This window comes from Lepidochelys olivacea (genome assembly GCF_965140295.1).
Source record: "Lepidochelys olivacea isolate rLepOli2 genome assembly, chromosome: 9".
NCBI lineage: Eukaryota > Metazoa > Chordata > Testudines > Cheloniidae > Lepidochelys > Lepidochelys olivacea.
The window spans coordinates 64,039,009-64,057,717 of NC_140419.1; the positions used below are offsets into that span (position 1 = coordinate 64,039,009).

Below are 18,709 nucleotides of genomic sequence, written 5' to 3' on the forward strand. Positions count from 1 at the left end.
TTGGGAACTCGGTGACGCACAAATAGGCATTTCCCTTTGATTTCTGGATACAGCCTTTGTCAGCCTGGCAACTGAACTTTTTTTGCTTTTGCTTTTCCCGTTAAGAAAGGCTCAAGAAGCAGCTGTTAACCCTTGCCCTGCCAGGAAGGAGGAGGCCCTCCTCCACCCCTTGCACTAAATCGGGGGGAGCTAGGACCCTGAGTGAGTCCTCTGAGCATCTCTCTTCCTCTTCCCTGCCAGTCTCCCTCTCACTCGCTCTGCTCCTCTCCTGCCAAGGAGCAGGATAAGAAATGCCCAACTTTGACCCTTCTTTCCAAAAGGATCGGAAAGGAAGGATTAAAAGCCGGAGGGAGGGTGGGCGAGTTTGGGAGGGCTGGGGAGAGAAGCACAGAAGGAAGAAATAGAGAGAGAAGGGCAGAGAAAAGGAGGGGGACAGAGAGAAGAGGATTTCAGTATTCTAGGCTGCAATAGCAACCGGTGGGGCTTGTGCTGTACGCACACACACAGCTCTCACTGCACCTGTCTGCTGGGCACAGGCACAGCTGGTGAGCTGGGAGAAGAGGGGAAACCCTTCTATAAAGAGATTGGGCATTGGGAATTCAACAATAAAGCCACAGAGACAGTGCCCACACAGGCAGGAATGGAAGAAAAGCCCCTAAACTTGCTGGAGGGCAAGGAGACACAAAGGCACCAGGCTTGGTTTTCCTCCTCCTTCTGAACTTGGATTTTCCTGGGTGGGTTTCCCCTGCCACCGCCACCTTTAGTTTTTTGTTTGGTTGCTACAAGTGTTTTCTTTCCTGGTCCCCAGAGACTCCAGCTGCAGCACACCTGGACTGAGCTGGCCATCCCTTGGGGCAGACTGGCGAAGGAGAGAGGGGAGCCCCTGGGCCCCCCTGTAAACTGGATAGGAAGGAATCTGTCAAACTGTAGCCATGCCAGCCCGAGCTGCCTCTCTTTATGTGGACACTGCGCTTCCCTGGGATCGCCTGGCTCGTGCGTTTAAGATGTCTGGGAAAGTTTTCCTGATGTACCTGACAATCTATCCCGCCCTACAGATAAGGTGAGAACTCTGCTTTCTGCTAATGTACCTACCCCAACCCCAAAGAGATTCTGGGATTGACAGCATCCCCCTCACCCTGTCCCTAGCATCCACTCGCCTGCCTGCTCCTAATGAGCCCGGCTGTATTTTGTAGGCTGTGTTGCTTGTCTGGTCCAAGCTGGACCCTTCTGCCTTCATTTCGCATGCCAGGTGGGGTTGGAGTCATGGAAAGGAAAGAAGCCTTATGGGACCTTTGGGGCTGAGCCACCAGTTCTGCTCCCTGCAGGGAAGGGACTAAAAGCATGTTAAGCATAGTACAAAGAGGAAGATAGGTGCTTGGAGTGATGAGCAATTAACTAGGGATGCTCCCTTCCCCTATACATCTGGCACGGGAGTCAGGAACCCTGCGTTCTCTTTGTGCCCTGTCACCTGCTGGGTGACCTTGGATAAGTCCCTTCTTTTCTCAGCACCTCACCACTCTCCCCAGTAGAATGGGGCATGACAGCTCGCAGAGACGCTGCCTGTCTTTATTAACAGCTGTTCTCCACTTTGGGAGGCTCAGGTGAAAGGCGCCAAGTATTGTTTTTGCGTGAGGAATAGTGTGTCTCCCTTGCTCGGTTCAAGAGTCTGATGAGAGGGCCTGGAAGTGCAGTGGGGAGAGAGGAGATGGTCCCGGAGGTGGCTCTGTCAGACAATGGTTAGCACGAATCTCCACATGGTGGGCTTTCTCATCTGTTTTCTGGCATTGGCTTCCAGCCGGGGTGGAAATTGCTTCTCTGGCCAGACGTGGCATTTCAGGCTCCCCCGTTCCCCGCAACCCCACGTGCTGTGCCCGCTCTGCCCATCTGCCATTACCATTCACTCAGCACCATGCCATGTGTGCCTCCGTGAACTTGCCACTGCTCTGAATGCCAGGCAAGCAGAGAACTCCCACCCTCCCATCAGCATCCCCTCAATCCCCTGCAGCTAGTACGCTGCCGAAAGGGATGATTTCTGAAGAAAAGACCATTGCCTTGGTCCCATATTCAATGCAGAGGATTGGGAGTCAGGAGATCTGGGCTAGGGCAACAAAATGGCAGATGAAATTCAATGCTGATGAATGCAAAGTAATGCACATTGGAAAACATAATCCCAACTACACTTACAAAATGATAGGGTCTCAATTAGCAGTTATCACTTAAGAAAGAGATCTTGGAGTCAGGGTGGATAGTTCTCTGAAAACATCTGCTCAGTGCAGTACCAGTTGAAAAAGCTAACAGAATATTAGGAATCGTGAGGAAAGGGATAGAAAATAAGACAGAAAATATCATGATGCTTTTATATAAATCCGTGGAATGCCCACACTTTGAATACTACATACAGTTCTAGTCACCCCATCTCCAGAACCATATATTAGAATTGGAAAAGTTACAGAGAAGGGCAAGAAAAATTCTTAGGGGTCTGGAACAGCTTCCGTACAAAGAGAGATTTAAAAGACTGGGACTGTTCAGCTTAGAAAACTGACAACAGAGGGGGATCTGATCGAGGTCTATAAAACCATGACTGGTGCAGAGAAGGGAATAAGAAACTGTTGTTTACCCCTTCACACAATACAAGTACCAGGGGTCACCCAATGAAATGTAATGGGCAGCAGATTTAAAACACACAAAGGGAAGTACTTCTTCACCCAACGCACAGTCAACCTGTGGAACTCATTGCCAGGGGATGTTGTGAAGGCCAGAAGTATAACTGGGTTCAAAAATGAATTAGGTAAGTTCATGGAGGATAGGCCTATCAATGGCTATTAGTCAAGGTGGTCAGGGACACATCCCCATAATCTGGGTGTCCCTAAACCTCTGACTGCCAGAAGGTGGGCGACAGGGGATGGATCACTCTGTAAATTGCTCTGATCTGTTCCTTCCCTCTGAAGCATCTGGCACTGGCCTCTGTTCTGTCAGAAGACAGGGTGCTGAGCTACATAGACCATGGGTCTGACCCAGTGTGACCATTCTTATGCTCCGTTCCCAGGTCAACTGACTCACTACGTGACCTTGGACAAGTCACTTCTCTTTGTGCATCAGTTTCCACACCTGTGAAATGGGGATAATAATGATACTTTCACCCCACGCTACAGCGCCTTGAGAGCCTTAGGCAAAAGATACTGCAGTGCACAAGCACAGAGCAGACACACATTTCCTAACGGTGTCAGTATTGTTACATTTTCCTTTTTGTCTTAATTTCCTCTTTCTCTCTCTTCTGGTTTGTTTTGGAACCCAGCTGATGCTTCTAGCTACTGGCCAGGCTCCTCAGTTGGTGTAAATCCCTTTGACTTCAAAGGACTCTTTCCATGCAGAGAAAGAAAAATGTTAGCCTTAGGTTCTTTTTGCACCTTTGTAACTCAAATCTCCTGCAGATGTGTCTCATCTCTGGCTGTGAGTGCCAGCCGTTCCCACTGACTGCAATGGGAAGGAGGGGACGCTCAGTGTCTTGTAGGACCCAGCCACTAATGCACATGGGTCAAGGAGGCCGTGCATTTCTGCCTGCCCCTTTTCAGCAGATCAGGGTCTACTCCCAGGAGAGCACGGTTTGCCAGTGTGGCTGGAGGGAGCGCATGTATCCAGCATGCAAGATGGCCAGCCATGATCAGAAAGGACCCAGGGCATCCCAGGATGAGCACCCCATTGTTGCAGAACTGAGCCAGGAAGGAGGGTGGGAGCGTTCATCTCTGACAAACTCTACAGGTTGGCAGGTCCCTGTTGTTTCCTGGGCCCTTGATGCCCATTTCAATGGGACGCTCCAGTGGTATTGTGTGGGGCAATTAGGACTCTGTCCCACAGCCAACAGCTTGTAAAGCTTTTCTGTAGACAGCGCTGAAAGCCCCAAGCAAGGGTGTTCACGTTTTTACTATTCCTAACCCTGCTGGTGAGCTTAACGGCCGGATCGGGAAAAGAACATGTTGTCAGCAGATCATTACCCCCTCGGGCTCAGGGGAAGAGGGATTTTACTGGCTGACGCTAATTGGCAGAATAAGCCAACGTAAAGCTGATCAAATCCCATTACAAATACAGTCTGGGGTGGGGAGCATGAATCTTGATACCAGTATGCTGGTGTGCCAATCCTCCGGACCGCCAAGGCTGGGAACATGAACCCCAGTGCATTTGCACTAGTGTGTGGATCTTCATGAACCCCAGTGCAATTGTACTAATGTGCAGATCCTAGTGAACTCTGAGGCTGGGAGCATGAAAGCTCTAAGCTAAGCATGGAGCTTGTGGGGTGGGAGAGGATGGCTGCTGGGGGGGAGTGCGGGAGGGGAATGAGTGTCACCAGATTCCCAGCCCATATTCCGCTGGATTTTCACAGCTACGGTTTGTGATGTGTGACTCTGTCACACTTAGCGCCCGTGGCTCAATCCAAGTGGGGTTCAGCCTGGATGTGACCAGTTGCTGGAGCTCAAACTGATTCATGCCATCTCTCCGCCCAGCATGAGCTGCAATGACAAGTCTCCTGGCACCAGCTGGATCCTGTGTTCAGCTAACTCTGCACGCCCCAGACCACCCACCCAGCAAAGGGGTGGAGGTGTCTTACGTGTCATCATTTCCAAGGGCAGATCCCCAGCAGTGTGAATGGGCACAGCTCCTGCCACTGAAGGCAATGCAGCTACGCCACATGGCACCAGCTGAGGACCTGTTTAGTTTAGTGCGGCAGAGAATTGACCTCTGGGACAATGGGGCCCTGCAGCTGGGCCTTAGGCACTGAAGGCAATAAATGTGCAGTGGGCTGAGTCACAGATTCTGCTTTGGGATGCTGCAGGTTGGAGCCCATCCCAAGCCAGATCAGAACCTGAACTTACCCAAAGTGCTAAGCTGTGTGAATCCAGGGGTCTGTGTTGGGCCCATCTTTAGGAGAGATCCATGTCGGTAGCAGTTAAGGAGCTTCTGCTTCTCCTGAAGGGCTGGTTAGGTTGTGTGGTATCTGAGATGCCCACCCATGATGCCACCTCAGAGAATGTGCCCCTGGGTGAGGTCCCCTTCTCTGAGGGATTCCCCACTGCCTGCACGTCAGAGCCCACACAGATACATTCAAGACCCTGCTCTGCCTGCCCCTTTAATTTGGGGGCGAGGCATGTAGTTGTGGCAGGGGTTTCTAGATCCCCACCAAAGGGCAACCCACACCTGGGTAACATCATGCAGAGGGTTCTTTATCAGGTCCTGATTTGAGGTGTCCCCTCTGGGTTGGGCTCACCCTGGCCAGACTGCTTATTTCCTCCTCTCTGCCCATATCTGAATGTACAGAGACTTTTATCCTACCTAGCACAGATACTCAGTGGCACTGTTACATGTGGCAGGAAGGAGAGCTCGGTGCATGATATTTTCATTACATGGGAAGCCCCCCACAAACAGATCCCTCAAGAAGTAAATATGCAACAGTATGGGATAATAATCACCCATGGACACCTAGGGTATGTCCACATTGCAGAGTAAGCCCAGGGTATGAACTCAGTCTCAAGCCTCACCCCCTTTAGTCTACACCCAAATCACACTAACCTGGGACTCTGACCTAGGATCCTACAGGGGTGGCGGATCCAAGCCTAAGTCAAGCCGGGAACCATGGTGCAAGCCCTATTGCTAGACACAGCCCCACTGGACTTGTGCTCTGGGAGCCTGCCAAAAGTATCCCACAATCCCATGGGTTGACTTCCTTTCTCCTCTGGACAGTTCAGTTTTCCCACACTGCACCATGAACAAAGGACCAGAGTGGCTACATTTGGGGAGGGGGCGAGGAAGTCTGGGGTATGGGTGATTGGATTCAAGCCCACATGATGCAGTGTAGACCCAGGGTTCAACAATTCCTAATCTAGGGTTACAAATAAGTGTAGACTCTCAAGCCCCAGGATAACAAACCTAGGGCCTGCTACTTGACTTCTACTAACCTTGGGCTTACACTTAGAGAGAGCTGAGTGAATCACAGCCTTTTCTGTTTATTTCATTGGATTTTGGAGCAAACAAAACACTGCATGCAACCTGAAAAAGAATATTTTGTTTTTGTGTTTTCATTTTGTTTCATTTGTGGGTGGTTTATTTTAACCCATTCATTTGCTTGCTTGCTCATTTAAATGACTCTAACTAAATTTCTAAATGAAAAGTAGAAATGAAACATTTTGACTTTTGGGTGGGAAAAATCTTTGGTTTTTTGGCCGAAACTATTTGCTGAATTTGACCCAAATTCACAACCCAAAACTGCATTTTGCGGCGAATAAAAAGTTTGCCTAAAAAAAGTTTGCCCAAAAAAAGTTTGCCCAGCTGTGCACCTGTAGTTTAGGTTTGAAAGTAAAAACTACTGGCCATAAAAGCATGTGAAAGGGACTGGCCAGCTCAGGGGGTTGAGTCTTACACCTTCCCGTTGACAGCTTAAATCCAGTGACAGTTGTTCGGTACGATGTATCTACAGCACCAGGCTGCTTCCCGGAGGACAGCTGTCCACATCGCAAAAATATCCTCATTTGTATCTGATGCTAAATTCTAATTGCAGCAGCACTGATTGGCCAATGAGTACAGAATTATCCCAGGGTTGGGGCACACTGGCTGTCAGGGTGCAGAGAAGCTTGCTCTATCACTTCCCATGATAAAAACAATACAGAGCGCATATCTGGTGCTATGAATTCATAGATCTCAAGACACTTCATAAAGATGTGGAAGTAACATCGTCCATCCTTTGCGAGTGGGGAAACTGAGGCACGGGGGAGTGGTTAAATGACTGTGGCAGTGATAGGAACAGAATGGAGATCTCCTGACTCCCAGTCACCTCTTTGCTGGACTGCACCACATGGCATAACTGCTAGGGCTAGAATTTTTGGAGAGGCGCAGCTCCTCTAATTGAGGCCAGATTTGAAGAAGAGAACAGTTCGTTGGGAGCTAAGCCCTTGAAAATCTGGCCCTGAGCTCTTTGGGTTAGCTGGCCCCACAGACTGAAATAGAGGCTCTGATTGTTCGGCAGCTATCAGTCCCCTTTGTGCCTGTTGTCTTCCACACAGCAAGTGGCTGCTTGAGAAAAGCAACACTCGAGATCACAGACACAAAGTAAAAACACTGTGTTCTTGTGCAATAATGTCACACGTTGCCCAAGAAGGGGATGTCTGACTTCATCCGTAAACAAGAGTGCATCTGATCGCTATCACACATGCCGCATGGGCCCGGTCGCAGGGCAGGGAGCGATTGTGTCACTCACAGCGTTTGCCATACCGGGGGGTTTCCTCGCCAGGTGTCTGACAGCCCCGCTGCCCGCCCAGCTCCTCACTGAGCTCTGACTGCTTCACTCTGCTCACCCGCTTCTCAGCTGCGTTGCTATGCTGAGAGGTGAGTGGTTTGACATTTCGATGAGCTGATGTGAGGAGCAGGGATCCAGCTTCCCCCTGCATCTGCAGGAGACATATGGGGGCTGGATTGTACCTGTCAGAAGTTGCCAGTCAGAATTGCTTGGGCACAAGGAGACACATCCTCCAATCTTGGGAACAGCCACGGCATGTGCTTGACTGCTAACTATTTGCTATGTGACATTTCCATTGGCAGCTGTGCGTGTGGCTTGGTGCACAGACGTGGCCTTCTATCTCCCTGTTTGCTCTGTCTTTGCAGTAGCTGCTGGGCATCAGTTAGTACATCTTCCCAGCCTGACATGGTAGGATTTGGGATGGCGGAGCTTGGAAACAGGGAGCTGGGAAAGGGTGTCATTAGAGCCACACCCTTTCCTAACCCAAACATGCACACAAATGCCCTCCTTCCAGATATTTTTGTCACAACCTGGCAATGGTGCGTAGCAACAGAAAAGGACCATTTCACCTGGAACTGAACTATATCCTTCCCATGGATCTAATAACAAGATGCTTTACCTCTTAACAGGGGATAAGGCCAGGTCTGTACTAGAAAAGGGTTGCTGGAATAGCTATGCTGGAAAACCTTAGTGCAGATGCAGTTTATACTAACAAAAATGTGCTTTCTCTGGTGTAGCTTATAGCAAACCAGGGAGCAAAATAAGTACTGGCAAAAGCTCTTTTACACTGGTATAAATGGGCCTGCTCTAGGGCTTTTGCCAATATGGAAATGCCACACACAAAATCGTCCAAATCACACAAGAAACCCCACTCTCCTATTGATGTTACTGTGCCAGCCTGAGAGTAGAGTAGCCCATCCTGACATAGCATATAGGGGCTCTGGTGGCAGCATCTGGTATAGAGTTTGGTGGGTCTGCTACTGCCTTGCCATTGTGGGACTTGGGTCTTTAGATCAGGTGTAGCAGTGTGTCATCTTTCAAGTCAGAGGTCCTGGGGTCAATCCCTGCATGTGACCTGTTCAGGGATCCCTTACAAGAGGGTCTAAAGAACATTAAGTTGAGGTCTAGATGTAACCCAGGGTTACTCTGTTTTTTGCTGGTCTAATTCCTCTATTACAGGGCTTGTTGTGAACCACCACCACACAAAGGATAGGTGGCAGTAGCTGGAGAGGCATAATGCCAAGGTTGCCTACTCTCTATTGAGTTATTCTACCCTGAGCTGGGCCAGGCTAGTGGAAAGAAGTGTGTAATTTACTCTAGCCTGTGCCTGTGGGGCTGCCTCTAGCCCAAGACCTTTAGTCCCAACTAAATAGGTAGGTGGCTCATTGCCAGCAGGTGATCCCTTCTTTCCCACTGCAACAATCTCCACTCTTTGCTTCTTCCTATCAGGCATGTTAAAAAGGCAAACAGCAGCATAATATACAACCTAGTCCAATCACTGCCTCCGCTTGGATAGGGAAGTGAATCCCAGCAAACTTGCAGACAACTCCTTTCGCATAATCAAAAGGGATAATAAGCAGTTAGACAGGAAGCAATGACACAATGTGTAAATATCTAAAACACAGAGGCAGGCAGACAGCTAAATGGGTCTGATCCTCTGATAACAGAAACACCTCCACCTCTGAGTACACGGGAAAGGCAGAAAGTTTCAGACAGGTCATGGAACAAGTTTTATATGGGTTTTAACACTAGGAACCCCTGATTAATTAACTGCAAATTTGGAAAGGAATAGTGTTTCCATTCAAGCTTTCGGCCAGCCTTTGCCTCCTTGCGTATGCACTCCCAGGGCCTGCTTCCATGTCAGCAATGCAGGACCATCGCTGGGATATATCAGCACAATGGCAGCTCCTGTGGAGAAGCCCTCTCCAGCACTGGAGAGAATGACAACTGACATGTACAGCTAGGAGACATTCTTAAAAGTCATAGCAAATGTAGATGTGGAATTGCTCTGTAGTAATCGATCGGTACTGCGAGGTACTGATGGAATGAATAGTGTGGCCAGTTATTTGTTTATTGTTGTAGTTCTTCAGTAGGGAGTTGAGGATTTGGGGGTTATTGGAACTTCCTGGATGACTGTATTGATCTGACTTAGTAGGGATCTGTGGGAAAAGCAAACAGCAAAGCAACCCAGGAGCTCTAGATAAAGGCAGCCTAGCACTCACTTGAAAAGAGAGTGGGGCAAACTGTTAGCTTCAAGGAAGAGGCAAGCTTGTCTTGCCAGGCCTGGAAGTGAACACTTTTCAAGGGGACTCTCTCTGAAGCAGGGAGAAATGGTTGGTGAGTTAAGGGACCAGACTATGACAGCCAGTCTTGGAGATTATGGGGGGATCTCTGGGAATCTGAGACCTGCCAGGATCCCCGTGTGAAAGATGATTAGACACCTGGTACGCTAGACATGCATACAGGCTGCTTTATTCCCTTAAGACCTGTTGTCTCTTAAATGCTTTTGTTCTGAGTAAATAAGGCTTGGCTTTGAGAAGGCTGTCTGGTCAGTGTAATAACCACTGTCAGGGCTCTTGTGGGGAACAGAGCCTGTATCAGTCCTGCTAAGGTAATCTCAGCTAGTACTAGGGGATGCCATCCAGGGCCTGCCCTGACAGCGGGTGAATCGTGTGGTTCCATTTGGGGCCAGGGGCTTAAAGCCTGAGCTCTGGTTATGGAGGGATTTGATGAGACAGGAGGGGTCTGAGGTGCAGTTCTCCTTGTGGCTAGGACACCATGTTCTCACTGAGGGCAGGACTGTGCTTTGCTAGGCACAGGCCGGTTGTAGGGATACAAATGTGCAACATGGCTCCAGAGGGAGCTCCAGGAGAGTGCAGGGAGCTTCCCCTCCATGGATAGCCAGCTCCCCTGAGTGGTTCAAAGGAAGGAATGGAGCCCTCCTGACCCTAGTAGCAAGGAAAGCTCCAGTCTCTCTCTCCTTGAGCACCTTATAAATGCCTCAAGCTGACCTTGGAGTGGGGAAAAGAAAAAGGGCAATGGTAGGAAATCCAGCTCCCCTTCCCACTCCAGTTTGATCTACCCATTGCCCCGGGACATAGTGACAATGCTGGGCAAGTGTCTGAGGTAGACCTGGAGAACCTTAGACACAGAGAAACTCCCAAGGGCGGTGTATTCCTCTGAGGCGTAGTACTACTCTATCCCTGTGATGGTGGGTAGCCTTGGTGCCATGGGGGCAGCTCGCTCATTCTTTGCCTATTTACTCCAGGACAGAAAGCATGGAGGAGTATGACTACGATTACCTCAGCATCAATAAAACCTGGGTCCTGACCCCCAAGGCGCAGGAGACGGATGCCACACAAATCCTCAACTCACTGCTGAAGAACTACGACAACAAACTGAGGCCCGACATCGGCAGTAAGTGCCCCCCTCCGAGCCTTAGCCTTTGCTGGGTCTCCAGGCCCATTGGTGTGTGGGGCGGGAGTACATTTTTAATGGTCGCTTCCAGGAAATTCTTGGTTTGTTCCAGACCTTTTGAGTTTCTTCGCAGCAGTGCCTGTCAGCACCAGCTAGGGGGGAATCCAGTGCTGTGATCTTCCTCCCAGTGGTGCCCTGTCAGCACCAGCTGGGGGGAATCCAGTGCTGTGAGCTTCTTCCCAGCAGTGTCCACTAGTACCTGCAAAGGGGACTCCAGCCATGTGAGTTCTTCCCTGCAGTCCCCATTCCGTAACAGAAATAGCCTCAAGCTATTGTTCTAGAACCCCCTGATCTATGCGCCCACATTCCAGGTCTAGAGCTGATAGTTCTCTTGGTGTCTCCCAGCCCTCAATTCAGGGGCTTTCAGCTTGTGCCTGCCTGTTCCCCCCTTACTCCCATGTTCCTCCCTGTACACCCCTGCCCCTGGCTCACCCACATCCTTTTCACTCTCTTTCCAGTCAAGCCCACATTCATCGATGTGGATATCTATGTGAACAGCATCGGGCCGGTCTCTGTCATCCAGATGGTGAGTGTTAAAGGCTACTAGGGCGAAGGGAGATTGTAGGGAGTGAGAATTTGGGCTCTTGACTGAGCCTCCCACCCCTGGAAATGCCTCCAAGTCATTCCCATCCCTGTGTCATCTGTCATGGCTAAGGTGGCACGTCTACAGAGGGATCCAGATTTCCTTCTCCTTCCCTGGGGGAGAGATGCCAGGAGCCCTGGGAGAGCACAGCTAATTGCTGCTGGAGACAGGCAAGGCTGGGGCTTTGAAATCTTTGCCTGTCGGGTTCTGGTTTTGCAGGCCAAAGAGAAGGCTAGTTTGGATCCAGGTGTGATGGGGTGTTCACCCTCCCCTCACACATACACACACCAGCCCTGAAGGGGTTAAGGTGGCTCAGATGAGGATCAATTAACCTTATAAACTGTACCTGGAGGAGAAGCAGGGCTGCTAAGGTCTAAGGGATGATGAAGCCCAGCTGGGCAGGAGCAGGCTGGGCTTGTATAATGCCAGAACGTTGAGAGCAGAGTGGGGTTGCAGGGAAAGTGCTGGCAGTCTCTCTCTGGGCACAGAGTGGTGGGTAGAAGGAGATCCAGCAGGGACCACAAGCCCTGGAATCCTGACCCTGATGGAAGGGGTTTACCCAGAGGAGTTGTGGGGAAGAAAGCCTATGCAAGGAAGAAGCCCAAAGAATGAGCAGTGAGGGTTGAGATTGTACAGACTTTGGCTGCCACTGATAGAGTCCCTGGGCTGGAACCTGGAGTAGCAGGTGGGCCCAAATTCCCGTACCAGCCACTGGGGAAGTGGGACAGACTGGGAATTGGCATGGAGGACTGCCTGAGATGGTACATGGGCAGATTGTCTGGTGGGATTGTCTGGCAACCCTGGAAGGAGAAAATGATACAGTGACCTGGCCGGAGGGCTGAGTCAAGAAGAGAGAGCACCCCAAGTCCTGGAGAGTGAGAGGGACCATGGGGCGAGTGAGTGATGGAAGGGGGGGGGTCTAGACTGAACAAGAGCTGACCCCCAGACCCAGTGGTGAGTGAACCCCATTACTCCAGGACCCCCTTCTCCAAATGCCCCAGGTGCCTGCGCTTTGGATAAATGATCCTGCACCACCAAGTGACAGAGGATGTTCTGACAGTGATGGATGCCGTTGTCTTGCTGGTCTTTGATGCATGAACAGGCATCTTTGGGTGACCGCTTCCCCCAGCCTGGCGGGAAGGAAGGAGATTGCTCTCATTCTCAGGCAACCTTCATACTAGTGAACTGCACTGATGCTCCTGGGTTGACAGTGTGTCACGATGAGATGTTAGGCTGTGTGAGAGAGCAGTGTAATTCACTGAGAGATAGGAATATACCCACTGGAGATAGTTGCTATGGTAATGGAATCATAGTGTGAAACATGGGTGCATGAGCTTGTAGGTTGCCATGTATGAGTTCTGGATGGAACCAGCCATAATTAATGTTCATATTTTAATTGCAGTAGTATGTACAGGCCCCACACAAGAACCAGGACCCCATTGCGCTAGGCCCTGTAAAAACACACAACAGAAAGAGCGTCTCTGCCCCAACGGGTTAACTCTAGGTGATTGGAAAATGCCAATTTATTTTTTTGGAGAAATTTTTAAAAAGTTCCTTTTCCCCAAAAAACTTTTCATGAAATCCATTCATGTGTTCAGTAAAGAAACAAACTGAAAGGTTTTGAAGATAGTTATCAGTAAAATTTTGGCTGGGGAAGGGAGGGAGTTTCCTGGAAACCAAAAATAGATTTTATTTTATTTTATTTTATTTTTTTTGGCCAAAAAACAAATTGAAGCTGAAAGTTTGTAGTGGAAATGTTTCAGTTTCCTTTTTTTTTTCCATTGGAAAACTGGACAATTTCAGCCAAAACAAAGATGTTCTGCAAATGGGTTCATTTTGGTTGAGCCACCATTTTGTGGCTGTGAGGTGAAGGTTGTGGGGTTTTTTTGTTTTTTTTAAGTTTTGATGAAAACTTTTGAACTGTCTCTAAATCTAAGCCATAAGGTGTAGCAGTGTTTGCCCCTGGGAAGTATATACTGCAGATGGCAGCATGCAAGCTAGCCAGATGGGGACCTGGCTGTGCACTGCTTGAATAATGAAGATATTATCAGGAGGCTTAGGGAATGACTCCCTCGTCTTATATTCAGAGGGCCTCTTCCATTGCTTCCCCTTGCCCAGTGCTTTTCAGGGAGGTGGCTCAAGGCTGGTGAAAGTTACACACCTAAGTGATGAGAACACCCCTCTCCCCAAGAAGGAGAAGGGGCGGGGTGCAGCAGGGTGGCTGCCATGTTGAATTTCTTAGCTGCATTCCAGGTAACCCCGTGGGTAAGGCAGACAACCAAGCCAGCACTGTCCAGTGCTGCTAGCTGCACTATACGTGCTGGAACGTAAGCATCAGCTGAGAGGGACTTAGAGGGATGCAAGAGATATGAGGTGGGATGAGCCCATATGATTGCTCCATACTGCTGCCACTATCTCAGGCGTGAGACAGAGTCCGCTGCTCACCGCATGCAGCCATCAGGTCTTAATGTGCTGTTCAGAGCCAGTGAGAGGACATGGTAAGGTCTGAGAAAATCAGCAAATAAAAATCCCTGATCTTAAAAATTATCAGGACCGGTCACTCTGATTCTCTGTATTCTGCCCATTCCTGCTCCATGTCCATTCCTCCTGTCTGTTCCCTGTCTGGTTCTGTGTATCCCACCTGTTACAGGAGAGCTCTCTGCTTGTATATACATGTAATAGTTAATAGATAAGTGCCAGTAGATGACACTCAAGAACAGGTAGAGTTTGTAGGACTAATAACATCCTTTGTGCACTGCAGATGCCTTTGTCAGCGCAGCACTTTACATCAGTTCTTAACATGCTGTGAGCAGTGGGATTTGTGAGCTCTTAATGCTGCCCATGTTTCCATGAGTTCCATTATATTTCCCTCAACAAAGCAGACTACATGCTGTCTGTCTAAATGGCTTTCATTTTACCAAGGAGAAAACAACAATAAGACAGACCCAAAGTAAAGTCTCCATAGGAGAGCATAGTGTGTGCATCTCCTATGTAGGCAGCAGCGACTCGTGGAACAAAATGAGTCCTCAGAAATGTAAAGGTGCGGGACACCTAAAACAAAAGGCCTCAGAGTGAAGCTACAGACAGCTGGACAGCTGCTACAGCTCCATTACCATGTGTCACCTCTGCCTCCTCCATCTCACTGTGTCCCAGCAACTCTCCCTCTGTTTCATCTGCTAACTCTTTTAAGGCAGAAAGTTCCTTGGAGCTCCTGGGCAGCCCCTTCATGCCAGAACATGGTTTGTTGTGAAGGTGTTCTCTAGCTGATGTGGCTTCCTTCCACCCTCAGTGCCTTGTTTGGAGTGAGGGAGAGGCAGATGCAGAGGCCTAGAGCTTGTGTCTTTATTCACAAAAGCTGCACATTAATTTGCTCTCTGCACACCACTTTCTGCCGCAATCACAATGTTCCAGATCCTGGATTTTGTGTATTGTGTGCAGTTCTGGTCTCCCATGTGGAAGAAAGATGAATGCAAACTGGAACAGGTGCAGAGAAGGGCTACTAGGATGATCAAAGGAATGGAGAATCCACCTTATGAGAGGAGTCACAAGCAGCTTGGCTTGTTTAGCCTAGCCAAGCGAAGGCTGAGGGGAGATATGATTGCTCTCAATAAATAAAGCAGAGGGATAAATACCAGGGAGGAAAGAGGAGTTATTTATATCAACTGCCAATGCTGGCACATGAACAAATGGATATAAACTGGCCAGCAACAAGTTTAGGCTTGAAATTAGATGATGTCTAACCCTCAGAGGAGTGAAGATTTGGAACAAGCTTCCAAGGGGAGCAGTGGGGGCAAAAAAAACTAACTGGCTTCAAGACTGAGCTTGATAAATGTATGAATGGTATGGTATGAGGAGACTGTCTACAATGGTGTGTGGCCCATCGGTGACTGCTAGTACAAATATCCCCAATGCCCACAGATGGCACACTAGAAGGGGAGGGCTCTGAGTTATTACAGAGAATTCTTTCCCAGGTATCTGCCTGGTGGGTCTTGCACATGTGCTCAGGATCTAACTGATCACCATATCTGGGGTTGGGAAGGAATTTTCCCTCAGGTCCGATCAGCAGAGACCCTGGGGGTTTTTGCCTTCCTCTGCAGCCTGGGGCACAGGTCACTTGCAGGTTTAAACTAGTGTAAATCATGGATTCTCTGTAATTTAGTCTTTAAATTGTGATTTGAGGACTTCAGTAACTCAGCTAGAGATTAGGGGTCTATGATAGGAGTGGGTGGGTGAGGTTCTGTGGCCTGCAATGTGCAGGGGGTCAGACTAGATGATCAGGATGGTCTCTTCTAGCCTTACAGTCTATGAGTAACGCTCAGGGAATATCCTTCCAGATTCCTGGACAGGCTTTGGTAAGAATCAAAGGAGATTGTTCCCATCCCATATCTTACACTCAGCCCAGCAAATGCTGAGGGAACTTGGGGAGTTCATGCCGTGTAGACATGGGGCCAGATACTCAGGTAGTGTAAAGGAGCATGCCTCCATTGAGGTCATTGTTGATTTATACCATTTGAGGACCTGGCCTGTGATCCACAGAGCTGATCACTATATGCACCAATAGCATTGACATGTGAGAGTGATCCATTTCTGTCTGACCTCCACTTACAAAAATCCCCTTCTCCTGCAAAGCTCTACCCTTTCCCCAAGCAAAGAAACATAAGTCAGAAGATGGGAGATGCAACCAGGAGTTTAGAGCATGAGCTCGGGGGCAGGGGGGAGGTGTTTTTAAGTATTAGTGCAAGTTTTTAATCCTTTTCTAAATTGGGATCCAGGAATGTGCAGAGTCTCTGGTGCAGGCACTGTGCACTCACTGTGCATAAGGAGCATTAAGGCATGGCTGGCTCTGGGAAATGACCCACATCTGCAGGGCTCCAGCAGAGAAGTTGCTTTTGTGGGCCGATTCACACAGCTGCAGCCTCTGACAAGCAGAACTTTCTGTGCACTAAATAATCACTGCAGCTAGGACTTCCATTCCGATGAACCATTCAGGGCGAAGCAGCGGGGCCTGGGAAGCGTGATGCCGCCGGCTCCACAAGACAGCTGTGTGTCAGAGTCACAGCTGGCCCCGTTGGATTTTTTTATAGTACATGCACATGCTGCTAACATGGCTTCTGGTCAGAGGGAAGGAGGAGGAGCTGGGAATCCAACTTAGATCTGCCAAGAGTTTCAAAAGTGAGCCTAATATTGTTGGCTGAGAATGCTCCCACTTCCTGACATCTCAGGCTGGAACCCCCACAACTGTGGCCCCCAAGAACTCGAATCACTTTTGAAAAGCTCCGAGACTGCAGGGTAGGTTTGCAAAGGCACATGTGGCAGGTAGGTGCCTAACTCTCACTGACCTCCAATAGGAGTCAGGTGCCAAAGTGCCACTTGTGTCATTGCAACTCTACCCGTGTGTCAGAGGAGCAGTAGCTCCTTCTTAGGAGTGATGAAAGGAAATGAGACCGAACTTGTCCTGGCCTAAGGAGACTGCTTTGACTCTGTGTGGTTCTTAGCTCTCCAGACTCCAGCAAATGCAGACTGCTTTTCACTAGGACTTTCTGTTGGTACTGTCTTCAGTGGCATTGACAGAAATACACCACCCAAGCCTCTGAACATATGATCCAAATTCTTCTGCCGTCTGGTTTTAATAGAAACCGTTCACATCTGATCTTTTACCTTTTCTGTGCTGCTGCTTTTTAACCAAGGAACCTCTTCACTTCTCCCCCAAACTCTGAGCTCTTCCTGGTTGCCTGATCGCTCTCTGATGTTTTCCCATATGCAAAGAACAAACCATGTACTTTCAGTCAAGATGACCTGCATTTCAAAGTAAGGAAATCAACAACTAGACAAAGAACAAGAGTATGCCTGCGAGAGCATAGTGTGTGAGACTCACTTTGTGACCTTCTGCATTTGAGCTGGAAAACAGCTCTGCTAGCAGCAGACACTCCTCTAAATGTAAAGGTGCAGTACACAGGGACCAAAATGCTAACATCTTTCAGTTACATCACTATTTATAGCACCTTGGCTAGTGTGCCAGTACCCCTTCTAAGTGGCTGGGCCACCTGGAATATAAGAGCCTACTACTGCTACTGGCTGATGGAGCTATTCCTTTAGCTCAAGTAGTAGTGGTCTTTGCTTTTGGTGCTCTAGCTTACAGGTTCAGTCTCTCACCGTACTGTAATAGTTAACTACCTAGCCCAATGGGATCCTGATCCATGAGTAGGGTGCTATGGAAATGCAAATTAATTATAATATCCCCTTCATCCATCAATGTGGCACTATTTTATCAGTGGTGGGAGCTGTCATCTTATTCATCTCTGGTTCAACCTTCAAATGATAAATTACATCAGGGCAGTAAACTTATTTTGTTCCTTAAAAATGAAAAGGGGATTGAAAGGCCCTGCTTTAGGTGTGAATTTAGGATCCTTCTCATCAATCATCCAGTGTGAACAGTGTTATTAATCAGGAGCTAGCTGAAGGCAGACAGGCTGAAAAAATGCAAACAAGCTTTACAGTATCCTGTACAGACTGAAACGACCATCTATCTCATCTCTGTGTGTTGATTATTGGCTCATACTTAGAGTTATTTATTAACAATGGACAAACCTCTCAATCCCTGTACAAAAGAAAGAAGGATCTCTCTGAAATTTCACACTCTACACATCAACCCAGGGGAGAGCTTTTCTGCTGAGCTGGTAAAAATCAGAAAAGGTATGGTAAAGATTTGGGGGCTGATTTTTTCCCCTCCTGCCTTTCAGCGGGTAGAGTCACTTTCCCCTGTGTAAAGCAGATGTAAAACACTCTCAAGTCAGCATGGGACAGCCTGGTGTACCTCACGGCGTGCTGGAGTGAGAGTCAGGATGCCTGGGATCTAACTCTGCCACTGACCTGCTGGGTGACCGTGGCAAATCACTTCCCCATCTTCTGTATGCAGATTGTAAGCTCCCCGCGGCCAGCAACATCTCTGACAGTGTCTGTGCAGGACTAGCACAATGGGGTCTTGACCTCGACTGGGGCTTCTAGCCACTGCTGAAGCATCAATAAGCACTGGTAGCATGTTGCATCACTTTGAACAGGCATGGCCCCAGGGGGAAGGCAGTGGAGAATCTTGTCTATGGGTGTGTTCTGAAAACGGCCCTTGCCCTTTTCTTGCCTCATCTTGTTTCCAAAACCTAAACATCCCATTCTGGAGTCTGACTGAGCTGGGTTTGGCTCAGGAGCTGAGTGGGGAAGGTTTCTGTGGGAGCTAAGGGGCACAGACAGGGTTGGGTGGGCAGTGTAAATCAGGTGGGGGTGACGATGAATGAGGAAGTAGTGTATGGCAGTTGGGAACCAGTAGATCCCTTCCCTGTTCATTTCCAGATGGTCATCTTGTGGCTTGGATG

At 48.9% G+C, this 18,709-nt stretch overlaps 1 protein-coding gene across 4 annotated transcripts in view; it reads left to right on the plus strand.

The window, feature by feature from the left end:
- The first annotated feature begins 250 nt into the window (after positions 1–250).
- Positions 251–18,709, plus strand: part of LOC311526682 (gamma-aminobutyric acid receptor subunit gamma-4) — a 74,482-nt gene continuing 56,023 nt past the window's right edge. For 2 of the 4 annotated variants that reach the window (XM_084639946.1, XM_084639945.1), the window contains exons 1-3: positions 251–1,060; positions 10,551–10,699; positions 11,218–11,285. In XM_084639946.1, coding sequence (XP_084496072.1) covers positions 933–1,060; positions 10,551–10,699; positions 11,218–11,285 — 345 coding nt within the window. In that variant the 5' untranslated portion in view covers positions 251–932. The remainder of the gene's footprint in view (positions 1,061–10,550; positions 10,700–11,217; positions 11,286–18,709) is intronic. The other 2 variants (XM_084639943.1, XM_084639944.1) reach the window with 2 other exon arrangements.